Here is a 19,019-nt window from a genome sequence, read left to right on the forward strand (position 1 = left end):
TGTACAAAAAATGGAAAAGGGGGGAAACCACCAAAGAGGAATTCAAACATATAGCCAGCACGTGTAGACACAAAGTCAGAAAAGCTAAAGCACAGAATGAACTCAGGCTTGCTAGAGAGGTTAAAAGCAACAAAAAAGGCTTTTATGGGTATGTTCGTAGCAAAAGGAAGAACAAAGAAACAGTGGGGTCACTCAGAGGAGAAGATGATGAAATGCAAACAGAGGACACAGAAAGGGCTGAACTCCTCAATGCCTTCTTTGCCTCAGTCTTCTCCGATAAAGAAAACAATGCCCGACCTGAAGAATTTGAAGCAAATGATTCAGCAAAGGAAACACAGCCCAGAATAACTAAGGAGATAGTACAAGAATACTTGGCTAGTTTAGATGTATTCAAGTCTCCAGGGCCAGATGAATTGCATCCAAGAGTATTAAAAGAACTGGCAGATGTGATCTCAGAACCACTGGCAGTCATCTTTGAGAATTCCTGGAGAACAGGCGAAGTCCCGGCAGACTGGAGGAGGGCAAATGTTGTCCCTATTTTCAAAAAGGGGGAAAGAGAGGACCCAAATAATTACCGCCCAGTCAGTCTGACATCAATACCAGGGAAGATTCTGGAGCAGATCATTAAGCAAACAGTCTGTGAGCACCTAGAAAGGAATGCTGTGATCACCAATAGTCAGCATGGATTTCTGAAAAATAAGTCATGTCAGACTAACCTGATCTCGTTTTTTGACAGAATTACAAGCCTGGTAGATGAAGGGAACGCAGTGGATGTAGCCTACCTTGATTTCAGCAAGGCATTTGACAAGGTGCCCCATGATATTCTTGTAAAGAAGCTGGTAAAATGCGGTCTTGACTATGCTACCACTCAGTGGATTTGTAACTGGCTGACTGACCGAACCCAAAGGGTGCTCATCAATGGTTCCTCTTCATCCTGGAGAAGAGTGACTAGTGGGGTGCCACAGGGTTCTGTCTTGGGCCCGGTCTTATCAACATCTTTATCAACGACTTGGATGATGGACTCAAGGGCATCCTGATAAAATTTGCAGATGACACCAAACTGGGAGGGGTGGCTAACACCCCAGAGGACAGGGTCACACTTCAAAACGACCTTGACAGATTAGAGAACTGGGCCAAAACAAACAAGATGAATTTTGAACAGGGAGAAATGTAAAGTATTGCACTTGGGCAAAAAAAATGAGAGGCACAAATACAAGATGGGTAACACCTGGCTTGAGAGCAGTACATGTGAAAAGGATCTAGGAGTCTTGGTTGACCACAAACTTGACATGAGCCAACAGTGTGACGCGGCAGCTAAAAAAGCCAATGCAATTCTGGGCTGCATCAATAGGAGTATAGCATCTAGATCAAGGGAAGTAATAGTGCCACTGTATTCTGCTCTGGTCAGACCTCACCTGGAGTACTGTGTCCAGTTCTGGGCACCACAGTTCAAGAAGGACACTGACAAACTGGAACGTGTCCAGAGGAGGGCAACCAAAATGGTCAAAGGCCTGGAAACGATGCCTTATGAGGAACGGCTAAGGGAGCTGGGCATATTTAGCCTGGAGAAGAGGAGGTTAAGGGGTGATATGATAGCCATGTTCAAATATATAAAAGGATGTCACATAGAGGAGGGAGAAAGGTTGTTTTCTGCTGCTCCAGAGAAGCGGACACGGAGCAATGGATCCAAACTACAAGAAAGAAGATTCCACCTAAACATTAGGAAGAACTTCCTGTCAGTAAGAGCTGTTCGACAGTGGAATTTGCTGCCAAGGAGTGTGGTGGAGTCTCCTTCTTTGGAGGTCTTTAAGCAGAGGCTTGACAGCCATATGTCAGGAGTGCTCTGATGGTGTTTCCTGCTTGGCAGGGGGTTGGACTCGATGGCCCTTGTGGTCTCTTCCAACTCTATGATTCTATGATTCTATGATCAAGTCATATTCTCCAATGGGTGTGTGCCTGCTTCCATATTAACCTCCCTTTGCACTCAGGTTCATCTGCCAATGCTTTCCTCCCATTTTTTCCACCTTTTGGCAACTAGGACTGATTTCAGTCATGTCATCCTTCATGCAAAACTTTCTCCTCAGGGAGGCTCATGTGTCCCCACGTGGTTACCTTTCTTGGTGCTAAGAAAATACTTTATCTCCATTATTATTATTTCTTATCGTCTTTTCTGTTTTATGCTGCTTATGATTGCTGTTTTCCAAACATATTCTATATTTTGGATGTCTCATTTTATTATTTCATTCGCCCTGGGAATAAGTCACCTGACAAGCATGTCCTTCATTATTCTGTTCTGGGCACACAGACCAACCTTTATGCAAAATAAGAAATGGGCATCAAAATAGGACATTGAAATGGCTGCATTAAAAATGAACAGGAGTCTCCCAGGCACTCTGTTTCTAGTTTGCAACAAATTTCACATCACCATTATTCTGAAAAAGAACATCAAATCGTGACTCCAATCTGAAACTGATACATTAGAATTTACAAATGCATTTTAATGTATTCACTTATGGCTGTATTGGTGGAACAGCACCCCTGTTAAGGTACAAGAGGCACCCACTATCTGTACTTTCCAGAAACAATGGAAGGTATTTTTATTTTGGCAATCTTTTCCATGTTTAAAAACATACAAAATGAACATCTATCTTTAGTTGCTTTGGGTACTGTTTCTGTGGTATATTTGGGGGGGGGGGTTAAATGGTAAATACGGCAAAAGGTATTGCCAAAGACCTCTATTCTCTTGTATAAATTTCAGCTTTGTGTTGAAATGTAACAGACTGTATCTCTGGTCTCCATGGTCTTTGGAACTCACTGCTCATATTTGTTTGCTCTGTGCTTGCGTGTGTTTATGAGTACATCTGTCAGCTGAGGATAATACTTCAGGCATCTGATGAAATGGGCTCTCGTCCACAAAAGCTTATGCCACAATAAATCTGTTCATTGTCACAAGCCTCTTTGTTGTCTCCTCAAAGGAACTCCGGCATTCCTTAAGAGTTCTTTCACTAGAAACCACCTGGCTGTGACATATTAATGTGAAAAATGGAATACCCACAGTTGCAGCAGACACTGTGATGCTAGATGATGCACAGGGAACATCAATAATTCCTTGTTCATTGAGACAATGCTCTTTTGTTCCGTTTCTTCTGAAGTGTGACAAAGGAAGCATTGAAAAGTGAAATTAAGCACCAGCCTTGGCTTTCTCATCTTCATGGAAAGCGGTAAGTGGAACAGGGTGTGATGTCGCCATTTTCTATACACTCCCTTACCGCAACGTGCTTTGTTGCTGCCATTCATCAAACACAAATGTATTGTTCTCTGCAATGGACCCTTTGTTAAGGATTTCTCATTCAGCTTTGGCCACAAAATCTGAATTGCTCAGAATGGCCGGCATCTGAAATTCAGCAAGTGACATCATAAGCTTTGCAGGATGTGCAAGAGGCATCATGACCCTAGGGAAGCCTGTGATATTTTCAACGGTTCCTAAGCTGCTTCTTTTGGGTGTGCAGCCTGTCAGTAGAGTCTCAAAGCAGTTAAAATAGACGATCCAATCAAAATGCAGTATGACACACAGATCACCTGACCATGTCACGTGGACATTGTACATGCACCTTGGCTTATGTTGCAGTTCTATGGGCAGCGAAAAGCAAAATGGGTGTGCTAAGCCCAAAGCTTACTCCTGTGGCCTCTTGCATTTATACTTGCTTTTATACAAGCGGTTGGTGAATTAGCAGAGAGTGATATGGGGAAGATAACAAGAAGGAAAAGGCAGTCACGGCAGTACTTTTAATCACATACCAAAAATGTTCAGTAAATTATGAAAGCAACCAGTTGCTGCTCAAGGAGTACACAGATGTGTGTACTCATATGGTGTGTGTGCATATGTGTAAATGTCACACACACAGAACCAGCCTTTAGCAACAGCAGTGATAGAAATGAACATTTGCTTTCATCTTCTAATTTTTCAGACAACAGTCCTGGAAAACCAGAACCTTTCAGCTGATTATTTCTGTGACTAGATTTCATTCCACTGCTCTCTGAAAAATAGCTCTTGTGCTGTGAAATGGTTGAGAAGAACTTCTTTAGTTTGAAAGTGGCTGTTTAATGATGATTGTGTAATTCAGGCAAGCTATCAGCTCCTTGTGATGACCAGCGAATGCTTTTACAACAATTGTGTATTCTCCCTAAAAGAAAGAAAATGAGTCAATTTGTAATTGTGAAAGGTGCTTATATTGTGCATTCTTAAGTCCCAGCGATTTCATTAGAGCTGAGGGCTAGTTTAGAACTGTCTGCTGAGGTTGCCTCAAGTTGATATTTCAGGGGATTCCGGAATAGTGAGTCAGTTGTCCAATGTGTCAACAAGCATTTGTATTATTACCGTATTTTTTGCTCTATAAGACTCACTTTTTCCCTCCTAAAAAGTAAGGGGAAATGTGTGTGCGTCTTATGGAGCGAATGCAGGCTGCGCAGCTATCACGGAAGCCAGAACAGCAAGAGGGATTGCTGCTTTCACTGCGCAGCGATCCCGCTTGCTGTTCTGGCTTCTGAGATTCAGAATATTTTTTTTCTTGTTTTCCTCCTCCAAAAACTAGGTGCGTCTTGTGGTCTGGTGCATCTTATAGAGCGAAAAATATGGTACTTGCTGGTTTCTGTCTTTTTGAAAAATGTCCCAGAATGTTAGGTAACACAGTATTGACATATCAGAGTAATCATAAAAGTGGTTGCACACAATATAGTCCTTGGCAAGTTAAACCAAGCCCTGTGTGTATTCATCTGCACATGTGACACTCCCAGGCAAGCAAACTGTTCATTCATGTCAATGGAAAGCAGCCTCCATCCTCAAAAGGATGGGCTCGCCAGCAAGCCAACAGTTGTTCCTGTAATCTGAAGCAGAAATCTATTCAAGAAGTTGGTGCATGCCATACTGCATGCTGTGATCTGTTTGCAAGTCATGGCAAGACATAGTCTAAAATAAACTATGGTTTACTGTGAATAAACCATTGTGCTGGTGCATGCTGATTAATTGTACTCACTTCCCTCCTCCCTTGGGAATAAACCATGGAGTTATGTGTGACCCCGATCTTAAACAAAACACAAGTTGTAAGCTAAGAACAAAGCTTGGTTTCCATTTGTGGTTTATCTGGAGAAGAACAAACCATGAGCACTGCTAAATGTTGTCTAATCACAAAAATAATAGCAGAATTAAATTCCTCACACCCAAAAACATATTTTTAAGACCCCTCACAGAAGAAATTTGCAAAAAATTAAGTTTCACCCCATAAAATGACACACCCTATACATAACACCAAGTTAGCCACTCCATTCAAGAGAGAGGCTCTCCTGGTGCCTTCATTACATATTTTCTCCCGGACCTTTGACTCTAATGAGTCAAATCGATGGCCTTTTGAATTTGGGGGGCAATATTGTTTTGTTTGTTACTATGCTATTTATTCTTATATTTTTATATTGTAAACCGCCCGGTGATCCTCAGATAAAGGATAGTATAGAAATTTAATTAATAATAATAATAATACATAATACTTTTGTATTTTCAAGTTTTGATTCATAAAGTACCTCTTCATATGTTGGCTCATTACCACTGATTCTCACAGTTGTGTTTATTGTCTCTGCAGAAGAACAATCATCAAGAACTTGAGCATGACAAAAACAACATTATCCCATTATTCTTTCATTTCACTTTTCATTTCACTTTTCATTTGTATACTGCCTTTCTATATACACAATGTGGTTTACAACCTGAAAAAAATTACAATTATACAAATACTGTATCTGCATCTTAAGAAGTTTACACATTTCTTCAGTGGGTGGGATTTCTAGAACAAATGTAGAGGTGTAGCATCTAATAGAGGAGCCTCAGAAGTGAGATTTATAGAATGTTGGAAAACTGACAGAAAGTACCACCTTGTTTCAGAACCTAAGTTTTAAGGCCTAAACTGTAACACCTCTACGATTTGGTTTAAGGAACTGAAGTAAATATAAGCTGCACATTTTCCATCTTGTTTAGAAACCTGTAACATCCACTGAATTTAATATATAAATTTACTGTTTCTTGAAAGAATCCTGTCTCCTGACACATCTTCAGTTTTACCCTTTTTTGTTGGGGGGTAATCTGTTTAACTTCCCTAAGTCTCCCAAGTCCCAGAGTTTCCTTTCAAAAAGCAAAAATAGCCAGTAGTGAGAGGGGCCACGCCTCAACTTTCCAGAGGCCAGTTGCTATGGTATTAATGGCATCCCACATGAACTGAAAATGTGCCCTGCACAGTGCTGTGGGTGCATGTTTGCTAACATAGAACTACCCTTGTACATAGCAATTAGTGCAATACTGGTTTAGCCCTATGGAAGTCATTGATGGAAGAGTAAGGCTGGGATGAGAATCAGTTGAAGGTGGCTTACCTGTATGAGGGAGAGGCTGCCTTACACTGAATCAAAACATTGACCCCTCTAGCTCAGTACAGCTTACACTCACTGACTGTAGCTCTCCAGGGTTTCAGACAGGAGAACCTCCCAGCCATACCTGGAGATGCCAGGAATTGAACATGGGCCCTTCTGTGGGCAAAGCAGATGCTCCCTTTCCCCACTTTACCACTGACTATATCATTAGTTTAGCCTAGTAGCAAAGACTTAAAAGTCACAACTGTTGTTCTGCTGTGATCCGGCTAGATTTAGAAAAGTGTGATGGAGGGAAAAAAGTGATGGCCCCATGTAAGATCTACTCTTGTCCCTGTAAGATTTTGCATGTGTTCTGCATGTGTCCCAGTTTTTGGACACACAACTGTCCAAATACATATAGCAAATAAATAAACAGGAGACTTAGAAAAGCCTGTGCAGGATTTCAAGCTAAGAGCAAATGCAGATCCTATATGTCAGCTAAAGGTGCCATAATGTACTCTTACCTCCCTTCAGAGCTCCACAAAATGTATAGCCATCATCCACACCTTCGCAAAGGGTACCTTTCCATTTTACGGATTCAAACCCTTTAGACCATATGTTTACGTGTGCTCTCAAAATGGTTAAATCAGCCCCTATAAAAATTAACACAATAAAGCATGTTACATGGCAACAATTTCAATTACAATCTTGACAACATTCAATGGTTTTCTCAGGGAAGGCAAAAATACACTTGTGATCTAGAACACTTTCTGAGCTCATTGAAATCCAAAGGAATTTTTACAATGTATTTTGTGTAATAATCTATATGAATGAGACATGAATTGTAGACTATTATCCTCATACTTCCACCTCTTCACACAGACAGCTTGGAACAGATAAAAGCTTCATTCTCCCATTGTGTAATTGTTTCCCATATTCCCTTTTCAGTAGCAAACGCAGGATTGAAAATTCACTAAAGATACCTGGCTCTCAGAAGCATTAGCAAATATAAAATGTCCAGAAAACAACAAAAGGTTGCTTTGCTTGCAGTATTACAGAGAACCTTTAAACAAACAAACAAAATAAGAATGCATTTAAATCCAGGGTAAATTATGTGAAATGTATGGACAAACCAATGGAAGTGGGATTGGCTCAGGCCAAATGTCTCTCCTTCCCACCTCCACATGATGATAAAATCTTCTCTAAAAGCCTAAGGACAAAATGGCTTCATTTGTGAGTTGATTTTCAACATCTGCTTTCTGTCCTTGAGCAGCTGTGATAAACTTCTTCTTCTGTCCAAGTTTTAACAGCATCCCTTCTGGAGTTCTATGGAATAGGTTGTATCACTAGTGCAAGGCAGGGCACGTGATTTTCACTAATACACCCTGCCTCACCTTAGCACCCCTTCCCAAAAAAGTGTTTCTGGAGATCGGGAGACACACCCCTCCCAAGCAGTATGGGATATGGCAATCAGATCCCCACCCCACCTCCCTGGAAAAACCTCCCATAAGCACAAAGCCACCAGTTAATACAGCCCAGCAGTGAATAAAACTTTCAGGTTGAAGTGCATCTCGTAGTAATGTAAAGCAATGAGCTTGGTGTTACTTGAAATAGGAATATATCTTACTTGGGATCCAGAAAAGAGTTCCCCGCCATTTTCTATTACCCTTTAGTGCACACGGCTCTACTGTAAAGGAGAAGTCTTTCGTTGGAAGGCCTCTACCTGCGTAACAAAGAAAGTTTAATAATGTTGCAAACCTCATTACAAAATGGCACGAAGCTTTGAACTTCCTTATTAGAGCCTCTGCTGAAATGCAAAATGCAACACACTTCACCTTTGAAGTTAATATTGTTGCACGTCACCCCAATCTCTGAGAGGTGTGAGATTCCTTTGGAATGAAGGACAGCAGAGAGAGAGAGAGAGAGAGAGAGAGATACAACTGAGACTATGATGGAGGGGTTCGCAGCATTAACACTCCAAAACGGACAAATCAAAGCACATAAAGTTTTCCAAAATCATGTGATAAGAGGAAGCCTGTACAGTGTTTTCCCTGAGGGAAGAGTTTTTGTTTGGGGTTTTTTGGGAAATGTCTGCTGTATATTCAAAAACTAAAAAGCTTATAAAATAAATAAGGAATCAGTTTTGTTTAAAATTAAAAAAAAACCACTCCAAAAGGGTCTTGCTTTTCCCATCGCAGCAGCCTTAGATTCAAACAGAAATCAAGCATTGCTCTGTCTCTCTGGCTTTTCATCCTGATCACTCTGGAGTACAGTACTACAGACACCCACGTTGCATTGTGCTACTTTATCCATTGATCTGTGGTGATGCACTTGGAAATACAGTAAAGCCACACATTTATGGTTATCCACATAAATATTTTTAAATACTCCTTTAGCTAACCGCCTGCACTTTCTAAACAATGAGCGCTCACACCTTCCTTTGTGGGTGCCCTTTGCGGGACCGCGCACAGCATCTTGGTCACGTGGGACCCAATAGCTGTTTGGGCTGGCCTCCCTCCCTGTGCTAGTCATTGGAGGTTCCTGCCTAACCTCAGCCAATCAGCACCACAGGGAGGTGGGGCCAGTTGCTTAAATAGGAGGCGGAGCCGGCAGCAACCACGGAATCCTTTAGTCTATCTTCCCTTAATGGGGGGGGGCCATGAAGTAATGATTCACAACCTCCCCCCCCCCCAGCGCAGCAATTCCAAGGTCCCCTCTTAAAGGGGTTTGTATATGGGAGTCACTGGCCATACACTGAAAGGTTGTCAGTGAACTCCCCTGCATTGCGGGGATATAGGGTGGGCTGCCAGCATACACAAGCATTTTGCTGTGCACCCTCCCATATCCCATTCACCATGAGGAGCCCCAGTTCCCCTGGCTGGTGGGGCTGGGAGGGATACACGTCCAATGCCTAAGGCAAGGTCTTCCTACATCTGAAAGGTTTAATAAAGTTGTGGCCAATTTTTATTCCATAACACTTTGTCACAAGTCATTATTCTTTCTGGTCGTCTCTCTGGGCTGGGGCTCTCCGCCTGGACACACAATAGCAGTAGCATATCTTCATCAAGGCCAAGTGAAAGTCATAAAATAATGAGCAATCTTTTGAATTGCACAGCACTCTTCTGCGGACGGAAAGTAAGTAATAAAGAGAAGCAAGAAGAAGAGGAAGAAGTTTCCGGGAGAGAGCTTGGCAGAGGCCCAATGATAATATGTTACAGAGTGTTAAGATGGTGAATGAGGAATGAGGAATGAGGAAGCTGTCTACAGGCTCACAGAGGGACAAACAAACTGGGCGAGGCACCGGCATCTCTGATCTGTGTGAAGTTTTAGAAATGGCAGCCACCTCGGGGGAGGCCGACCCAGATCAGCAGTGACATGCAGGGTGAGGGGTGTAAACCTTTATACACATACACACTTTCCCCTGTGAAAATTGCTTTCCTTAAACTGCTACTTGTCACATTAGTATGCACAGATATATTTTTCTGTAATATAGCAAATAACAGTGTGTGTGAGACTTCTGTTGGGGGGACATGGAGGCAGGTAGAAAGAGTTATGCACATATCCTGGCCTGGTCACATTCAAATCACACCCCTACCCCTACCCCCACCCCCACAGAACTGCTATTTGCAAATGTTTAGAGACGTGAGATGCATGAAAACAACTGAATTTGGCCCTCAGTTTGTGCCGAGTGTGAAATATCTCTGATTGCACCGAAGTATATTAGGACCGAGAAGCAATGGCTGATCTCCCTTGAAAACTATAAAAGCCAGCAATTATTCATGTTGTTCTCCAGCATTATTTGCAACACACTCTTTTTTTCTGTCTTACTTAAATAAATGGAAATTGGAGACAGAAATTAACGTGTGCAATCCTAATGAAAACACCTGGAGCTTTAATCAGAGGAAAGGGGGAAGTGATCCTAATTACTTCACAAACGCTATTGGAAATTAGAGCCATCTGATACTTTACTTACTGCAGTTGGAATATAAAATGTCTACGTCGTCTGAACTGCAAAGCAGGTGTCTTTCTTCTGCCACAGTAAATCCACAAACGGAGAGAATCATAACAAGCAGGAACATGTTTCTATGTCTGTAAACCATTTTGAGAGCAGGTCACATAGAAGGATACAAGACAGTATTGCATCATTTTTACTTAAGAGGAAGAAAGTTACGCTTAGTCACCCACCCTCAGACATGTGATTTCAGGGGCTTTTTTTCCCTTGTCGTTTTTAATTATGCTTCTACAGAAGGTGTGCTACAAATGCTTGAAAGCCTTTCCCAGTTGCTTAAGAAGAATAATTTTGCCTGATTATCTATACCTAACCCAGTTTGGACAAAACTACATTTCAAGAAGTGAATTCTAAAAAGGCGAGAGAGAAAACTATTGAATCAACGTGTTTGTCTCACAATATCAAATGAGGAAGTTGCTCATGATCATCTGAGCTCATGATGGTACCAGGGTGGTCATGCATAACCCTGATTTCAATGCCTGCAAAGGTCCCCTCCCATCTGTGCCTGTCCTATAGCTTGTGGCTGAAATCCTATAATATTTCATATCACAATTATTCAAGAGTTGTTGTTGTTTTTTTGTTTTTTTATAAAATTTTTATTGGATTTTCACATTTTATAAAGACATCCCACACACAAAAAAGACACAGACAAAAACATGTATAATTTCAAAACCTTACTTTCTTAACCTTGTTCCTTGACTTCCCCCCACCCCCCCCTTCCTACATCCCAATTCCCATAATTAAATCAGCAAGTTGTTATTTCTCCTCCTTACCATATTAATATTACATCTCTTATAAAAAAAATTAAATTCTTTCCTAAGGTGGACCCACGTTCCCTTCCATCGATTTCCCATTTTATATTAAATATGGATCATATTAGCTAAACCCAAAAATCATAAACGTTTTTAAAATTCTATTTTCCCCTCCCTCCCAACCCCGGTTTCCGTCCCTTCCCTGATACGTGTCCACAATAACAGTTCTTAGCCTGGATTCCTCACGTCCGAGGCCTTCAAGTCTCTTTCAGTCCCTCTCCGCCGGTTTTGTTGGTAGTCCTTTGTGTTGGTCGTCAAGTCTCGAAGGAGTTCTGTCCCAATCAAACCAGGTTTTCTTCCCACAAGAATACTTGGTAACAGCTGCTGCAAAAGTTCCACCAATCCTTCATATTCAGAGTGGAGGCCCCAATCATATTTCTTCTTTCTTTTAAGTTCCTGTATTTCAAATACTCCAGGGGCCTCCTCCTTCATCTTTCGCATCTTTCGCAGATTTGTAATCCATGTAATCCAAAGGTCTTCTTCCTTATAGTCCACTGGTGTAGGCTTCTGGTTGGTACTTTCCATCTGTGCTTTCTCCATTCCTTGCTTGCTCTCCTCCAATTCTTGAGATATCTCTTCTAATTCAGCTGCAGATTTTTCCTCATTCAAATCCTTAGTGCATTCAGCAGAGCTACTTGTTCCAGAAGTCAAGGTCGTGAGTTGTTTGTTCATAGCCAGACTCTGCTCCTGTAAAGTTCCCACGAGGAAAAACATTCTTTCTATCTCAGCTAGTAATTTTCCATCTGCAGCCATTGTAATGTCTCAGAATTCCCCCTAGAGGGATTCTGGTTACTTAGTAGTCTTTTTCCAACAGTCCTTTACCTCGTTGTTTGTTTCTTTGTTTCCAACAACTTTAATTCAATTATAACACATTTAGTCCAGAGAGATCTTAAGTAACAAACTTTTTAACTTTAAACTGCCCGTTTGACAGCTTTGACAGCTGTCAAACTCCTTATTGCTCTTCAACAGACTCAGACACAGGACGCTCCCGGGTCCGGGAGGGGGGGTTGCACATTAAAAAAAAAACTTCTAACGTTCCACTCTCACATTCCAGCTCAAAACTTCTTTTATCAAATCGTGGAAATTAATATCCTTTAGCTTGCGCCGAGAAGGGTAGACTCTCCACCTTAGTTCTCCTGTTCTTGCTTTAGATCGTTTGTAGGGGGGGGTGCGGACTTCCCTTTAACACATCCCCCGGTCGTACCGAATTCAAAGGTAAACATTTTAAAGTCCAAATTCCGTTCTACTCACGGGTTGTTTCTTTTCAGGTCTAAATTTAGGGAAAAAAGTCAGCGCTCTCCGACCATGGCACATGGCTTCGCTCCACTGAAGTAGCGATCTACTCCCAGCACCACGCCACTCTCCGTACCCTCTCCGAAGCCTTTAAAAAGGCTCTTCGTGGGTCGGAGGGGGCGCTTAAGGTGCCCACCGAGTCACCAAGTCCGCAGGCTTCCGCGCCTGCGGTTTCTGAGGGTCTCCGCGTCGCCGTCGCGGTAAGACCCGTCTCCAGCAGAGCCGATTCCCTCCGGAGCTCGGAGGGAATCCGCCATTAGTCGATCGCGCTAACCCGGAAGTCCTCAAGAGTTGTTGTTTTTGTACTGCTTCTGTTATGTCCTCCAAATGCCAGACAATAAATATGCAGTGATTTGGCATTTCAGAACTAATAAAGCGGAATGACATCTCTGTCTCTCTCTCTCTCTCTCTCTGTGTGTGTGTGTGTGTGGTTGATAAAAGGTAGTGGGTGAAACTGTTATTATGGTTAAAAAGAAATTCATAAAATATTTCTAGATTTGAGTAAGGTAAAGGTAAAGGTACCCCAACCATTAGGTCCAGTTGCGGATGACTCTGGGGTTGCGGCGCTCAGCTCGCTCTATAGGCCGAGGGAGCCGGCATTTGTCTGCAGACAGCTTCCGGGTCATGTGGCCAGCATGACTAAGCATCTTCTGGTGAAACCTGAGCAGCGCACGGAAACGCCGTTTACCTTCCCGCCAGAGCAGTACCTATTTATCTACTTGCACTTTGACATGCTTTTGAACTAGGTGGGCAGGAGCTGGGACTAAGCAACGGGAGCTCACCCCGTCGCGGGGATTCGAACCGCCAACCTTCTGATCAGCAAGCCCAAGAGGCTCAGTGGTTTAGACCACAGCGCCAACCGCGTCCCTATTTATTGAGGTACATGCTATGTATGAAAATATTGTTTTCCCAGAGCACCTGCATAGAAACATTTCCTGTAGAACATATTATTGCTATGAAATCTCTGGACTTTGATATAGTTAGGATACACCAGGGGTGGATCTACTATGGAACTAATTAATCTTAAGCTTCAGGGTCCCTAGTCCTGAAGGGGTCCACGTTGCTTAATTTTGGAGGGTCTAGTAGACTCAATTTGACTTGCATGATTCAAATGGATCAATTTTTTTGTTGCATATATTTTTACAATCCCAAAGTTTGAGAGTCAGTATCACAGATGTTGTAAAGGTGTGGTGATCTGTTGTGGAACAACCCCAATGAAGAAGAAAGCAGGGCTTACCCAGACCTCGCTGCTGGTTGTGAAGGGGCCCCCATGACCACTCAAGCTTCAGGGCCCCAAAAATGGAGGTCTGCTACTAGAATACATGGAACTCCCTTATACGCATTAATTGGCATAACTACACTATGAACTTATAAGAGATCCCAGGAAACTAGTTATCTGAGTAGACACTGGTGCCCACCAGAAAGACCCCCCTATAAGTCTATGACACATTCCTGTCATGAGTCTCATCCCATCAGGTTTCAGTAATGCCTGTTAGGTCATATTTGCCATCCTGTATTAACAGCTCCAATTCATCTTGCTTGTTTCTCATACTCTGTGCATTAGTATACAGACAACCACGAGTCATTCCCTCCCGCTACTTCCTTCTTGCAGTTTCCTGCCCTTTAGCAGGTCTTTGTAGCAAGTCAGTTAGTAAGAGACCGATGGCCATTCCTGGACTAAGATAGCTTGGCCATTGTGGCAACCTCAAGATGGTATTCCTTCAATGTGCTCAATGTAGGGCTTCCTCCAGGCTTAGTTTAGAAGTTGCAGCTGGAGTGCAGCAGCTAGGTTGTTGACTGGAACATCGCATCAACTGTCAAGGGCATTTCCCAGCCAAAGGAATGCACAGGCAGATAGTTAACTCTTTAGTGCCAAAGGTAATACAGTCACTTCTACAGCTCTGGATTCCTACACACACCAGTTCTAACATCTTGGCAGCTGTTCCCAGGTCTGCACTCTATGCAAGGGACCACTCCCCCTCCACCAGTTTATATACCTTCCCCCAAAGGGCTATGTACACACAGCTGCAGTCTGTGCCTTTGTGGCAACTTCCTCTATTCATCCCTTTTCAATCCCTTCCTGGTTCTGAGAGACAGTGGTGCAGGAGACGGTGGGGAAGCACCTGGCTCTTCTATTGTCTGACCTGTTTCTTCCTGCTCTAGAAGCTGCCCTGCCTCTGGCCTCCTGGCTGGTCCAGTTCCCCACAAATCACAGCCCTCCTTCCCCTGGTGCACACTCTTCAGTGTCATGCCAGTCCCTGACACCAACACTATGTAACACCTCTGAGGGAGATTTACTGGCTGTCAGTATGGTACTAACCAGTGTTCAAGATTTTGGTTTTAGGTATTTACAGACCTAAGCAACTTGGGACCAAATTATCCAAGGAACCACCTTGTCCGATATAACCCTGCCTAGCAACTGCACTGCTCACAAGGGCCACTGCCTAGAGTACCGCATGCCCCAGGGGTGCTTAGTTTGTACTAGAAAACTGGGCTTACAGTGCTGCAGGTCAAAGTCTCTGAAATCAGTTGCTTGAAGTTAGACAAGCACCTAGCATCTTGATACTTAGGTAGCTGCTGAATAAATTTAAGACTTTTCCTAATTTGTGACCCAATAAATTTATGGAATATTAACCGTAATATCATATAAATTGTTGGATTTTTAGCATATTCAGTACGTTTCTTTGTATTTTATTGCATACCACATCAGTAGCATTTGGATGCATTTTATAATTCTACAAAATAAAATGAAAAATATTGTGTTAATAGTTCCACTTCTTGGAATTATTATACAGCTGCCTGTAATGCTTGTTTATGTCAAGAGTCTTTAAACCTGTGGCTATTTTCAAATGCCTCACCAATGCTACAGTTATGAGTCCCTCTAGTGGTTTATATAGGTAGAGACATCTTAGCAAACACTTGTGCATTCCTTGATACAGTAGTCTTTTCAGGATATTCAATTCTTAACATTTGAGACCAAAGAGGTTTTCAGGTACAACAAAATCTTAACCCTTTCTTAACCATGCACTCTCCCAGCAATTTAAGAACTGTTCCATCAGCACAGGAAGCTATAGTTAATGGTTCTGAATCCTGGCTTGTTTGTAAAGTCATTAACTGTCATTCCTGTTACATCAGAAATGGAAAACCACGGTTAATGCGGCTTCCTGAATTGTTTCCCTGCTTGAATAAAGGGTAAAAGAGCTGTGTGAGTTCATGCATATGTTGGCTTAATTTGATTTTCCAAAGATGACCAAAAGACTCTTTCGTATGATTAAAAGCAAGCCTTAAGCTAATCAAATATCAACCAAACATCATCCCGTTTATGTAAATTCCTTTTGTAACCAACTCCAGTTTTATTCATTTTTATCAGTGTTCCTTTTACTGAACAAACTACTTTTAATGAAGAAAAAAACTGCTCTGGGATTTTGTATCCTGGATTCTATAAAAGAATTCTGAATAGTCTGCACGTATACACACATTTTATTCAGAAACATCTATTTCCCTTCGCTGGATTCTTTTGATTCTTCGAAGTCAAACGTGAAGGGCTTGTCATAACCCATAAGGTGATTATAGTCTTGAGGATATTGAAAAAGCATAGGGTTAACAAGCATTGATTTCGTTTTAGCATAAAATGTCGTGAACATCTTGCTGATGTCGGGAACCTTCACATCCTTTTGATGGAACACAGTTTTCTTTTCCGCCAAAATAGCATTATAGGTAATAGCTGTGTATGTGTCTGTTTCAGGCTTGTGGTACAGGCGGATGATGTAGCCCTTTGTAATCAAATGCAGAGTAACTGGAGTTACAAATGTAAAGAATCCTATAACACTGTAAAACATAACTTGCAAGGGAAGGTTGTCGACAGCCACACCAGTTTTGTAGAAGATAATAGGTATCATGCTAAGACTAAACATGCTGGTAGAGTAAGAGAAGAACTTCACGCCTGCAAGAGAAAGACAAATTAATATTTAGAGATTGGAACTGGCTTGTGAGCCATTCCCACCATGCCTTAGCATCCTCAGAAGGGCAGCTGTTACCATGTTAGACACCCCCCCAAAAAAAATCATATGACTGTTGTTTAACCCTCACAGAGCTATGATTCCCAGCACCCTTAACAAACTACAGTTCTTATGATTTTGGGGGAGGGGGGCAGAATGTGCTTTAAATGTACAGTGTTTAAGGAAGTTTTTAATGTTTGATGTTTTATCATGTTTTTAATATTCTGTTGGGAGCCACCCAGAGTGGCTGGGGAAAACTAGCCAGATGGGCAGGGTATAAATAATAATTATTATTATTATTATTATTATTATTATTATTATTATTATGTAGCCCTGGACTACAGAGAGTGACATATTGCCACTAGGCATATCAAAGACCAGGAGAAGCAGTGCTGCACTGCTGACACTCCCTGCCCCCCAGCTATCAAATTCACTTGACAAATCCTCAACTGCCATAGAAGCAAGGCATTCCGACTTACGTCCTTTACACAAGTTTCTGGTGGACAGAGGGTCCCAATTCCCAGTGAAAAGTAATTTTAAATACTTCAGAGTGTTCGAAACCAAAGCATAACAAGACACCTAACCCTAATATACTCACCTAGCACTGCCTTTGCCAAATTTCCACGATAAACTAATCTGCCATGTTCAGAATCTTCATGCAGGGAGGATGTGCTGAAGCAGCGAAGAGGCTGCACGTGGAGAGATGGAACCTACAGCAAAAACAGATAAACATGTATTTTGAGTTTCAGATTGTTATATCTACATGCACCATTCACTAAATCATATAGCTCATGGCTAGCAGTGCATCTGATGAGTGAACTATCCACCGCATGTCACCTGACCCCCTTCAGAATTAAAGCGAGCGCTCCCGGGACACTAGAAAAAGAAGTGCTCCAAGCGGCAGCACCTGCTCGCTCCCCACGATCGCGGAGAGGGATCCCGGGGCTCCACGCCACCCGAGTCGCGGCCTGCATAGGGCAGCCACGGAGCGCCGGCCCGGCTCCAGGACTCCAGGATGCTTCTCGGTAAGCAGGAGCGCATGACATCTCCCGGTGCCCCGCAGCCACAGTCGGAGGCTGGGCGCGCGAAGGCGAACCCCAGCCCGGAGCAGCATCTCCTGCACCCACGTCCTTCTCTGCTTAAGGCAGATCCAGGGCAAGCAGAGCCGCCGCCGCCGCCTCGGTCCTTCCCCTTCCGGTGCAGCTTGGCCGGGAAGGAGGGGCTGGGAGCCTGTTCGCCTTTGCTCGCTTCTCACACGTGGATTTTAAGACAGGCGTTCGCTAGGAAAGCGGGATCTTTGGGTTACAAACCTGCCTGGAATTCTGGCCATTTAGGTGATAAAACGGGATCTGTTAGTACACCTGCAGCAAGGATTCTTTCGGACAGCAGCAGCAACAGCACCCCCGCTCCCGCCCTAATTTGTACTAAAGAAAGTTTGGGTTTATTGGGTGAAAAGGCTGTGAGCTGCCATCACTTTTGGACTCAGGATTCTTTTTGGTTTTTTGGGAACCAGAATCCTGTTCTAGTCTACAAAACAAAACAAAAGATCCTGCAAGCCTGAAGTCCGCCCGACCCTGCTTAATATCACAGAATACAAATGATATTCAGATTTCTAGTCTTTAAAGGCCCTGCTGTTTCTGGAAGGGATCCTAAGATCAAGATCCGGAGAGTAAGAATATGGAGCATAATGGGGCTCAATTGCGAGTAAACTTAATTAGATTTCTATCCCACCTTCTCACCAAGTGTGCTTTGGTCAGTGAAATACAAAGTAAAAAAGTGAAACATAAAAACAAGTAGGTATAACATTAGTAAAATGTTTTACTATTTATCGAATTTGAAAGGGGAGGGGGAGCCAGTTGAGCAAATTGCACATTTGTAGAGAACAAGAGGCCACAAGCACATGGAACTGCACTGTTTTTAGTAAAGCATTCTGCATGGGTTCCAAAGTTTCCCATCATGTTTTCAGTTTTTAGGTCAAAGTAGTTTTATTCCACAACAGGGCTGTAGCTCAAATAAAGCCACAGGGCCATTTTATCTATGGTCTTGTATTGGGAAATGCTCTGCCCAGGTTGGCATAAATAACCAAGTTTAATTATTATTATTATTATTATTATTATTATTATTATTATTATTTTATACCCCACCCATCTGGCTGGGTTTCCCCAGCCACTCTGGGCAGGTCCCAACAGAATATTACAAACACAAAAAAGATCAAACATTAAAAACTTCCCTAAACAGGGCTGCTTTCAGGTGTGGCACACATCATTTGAAACAGACACCAGGTAGCACAAACATGATTAGAGGTGGCCTAAGACTTTTTCAAAAGAGCACAGTGGCATTTAAATACTATAAGTTCCTTATCTGTAGACAAATCAGTTGTTTCCAGGAATAACATGCTCGAGGGATTTGGCTGGACATGTTGCTTGGCAATAGTGTTGTGTTCACTGCAGCATAAATGTGTGATTTTTGATGGCCCAATATTTATGGTGGGATGGATAGATACTGAAATCTCATTTC

General features: G+C 42.5%; 2 protein-coding genes and 1 long non-coding RNA gene across 5 annotated transcripts in view; 1 reads left to right on the plus strand and 2 right to left on the minus strand.

The window, feature by feature from the left end:
• LOC308481379 overlaps positions 1–19,019 on the plus strand; it is a 916,155-nt gene that overhangs the window by 876,291 nt on the left and 20,845 nt on the right. The gene's annotated exons all lie outside the window — the stretch shown is intronic.
• On the minus strand, positions 2,697–14,183 carry LY96 (lymphocyte antigen 96). 3 transcript variants are annotated; one of them, XM_081013669.1, is made up of 6 exons: positions 13,742–14,168; positions 10,364–10,479; positions 8,018–8,113; positions 6,915–7,043; positions 5,575–5,627; positions 2,697–4,184 (listed from the first exon to the last, which is right to left on the minus strand). In XM_081013669.1, exons 1-6 carry the CDS (start codon positions 13,774–13,776, stop codon positions 4,083–4,085), a joined length of 531 nt encoding a protein of 176 aa, XP_080869795.1. In that variant the 5' UTR covers positions 13,777–14,168; the 3' UTR covers positions 2,697–4,082. The 3 variants fall into 3 exon arrangements, with proteins under 3 accessions (XP_080869795.1, XP_080869797.1, XP_080869796.1); XM_081013671.1 differs by lacking the exon at positions 5,575–5,627 and having other exon boundaries at positions 13,742–14,183; XM_081013670.1 differs by lacking the exon at positions 13,742–14,168 and having other exon boundaries at positions 10,364–10,542.
• TMEM70 (transmembrane protein 70) lies at positions 15,834–17,693 on the minus strand. The gene is made up of 3 exons (XM_081013702.1): positions 17,410–17,693; positions 17,101–17,212; positions 15,834–16,447 (listed from the first exon to the last, which is right to left on the minus strand). The coding sequence occupies exons 1-3, from the start codon at positions 17,614–17,616 to the stop codon at positions 15,999–16,001; spliced, it is 768 nt and encodes a 255-aa protein (XP_080869828.1). The 5' UTR covers positions 17,617–17,693; the 3' UTR covers positions 15,834–15,998.

This window comes from Podarcis pityusensis, assembly GCF_964106645.2.
Source record: "Podarcis pityusensis genome assembly, chromosome: 7".
NCBI classification, from domain to species: Eukaryota; Metazoa; Chordata; class Lepidosauria; order Squamata; family Lacertidae; genus Podarcis; species Podarcis pityusensis.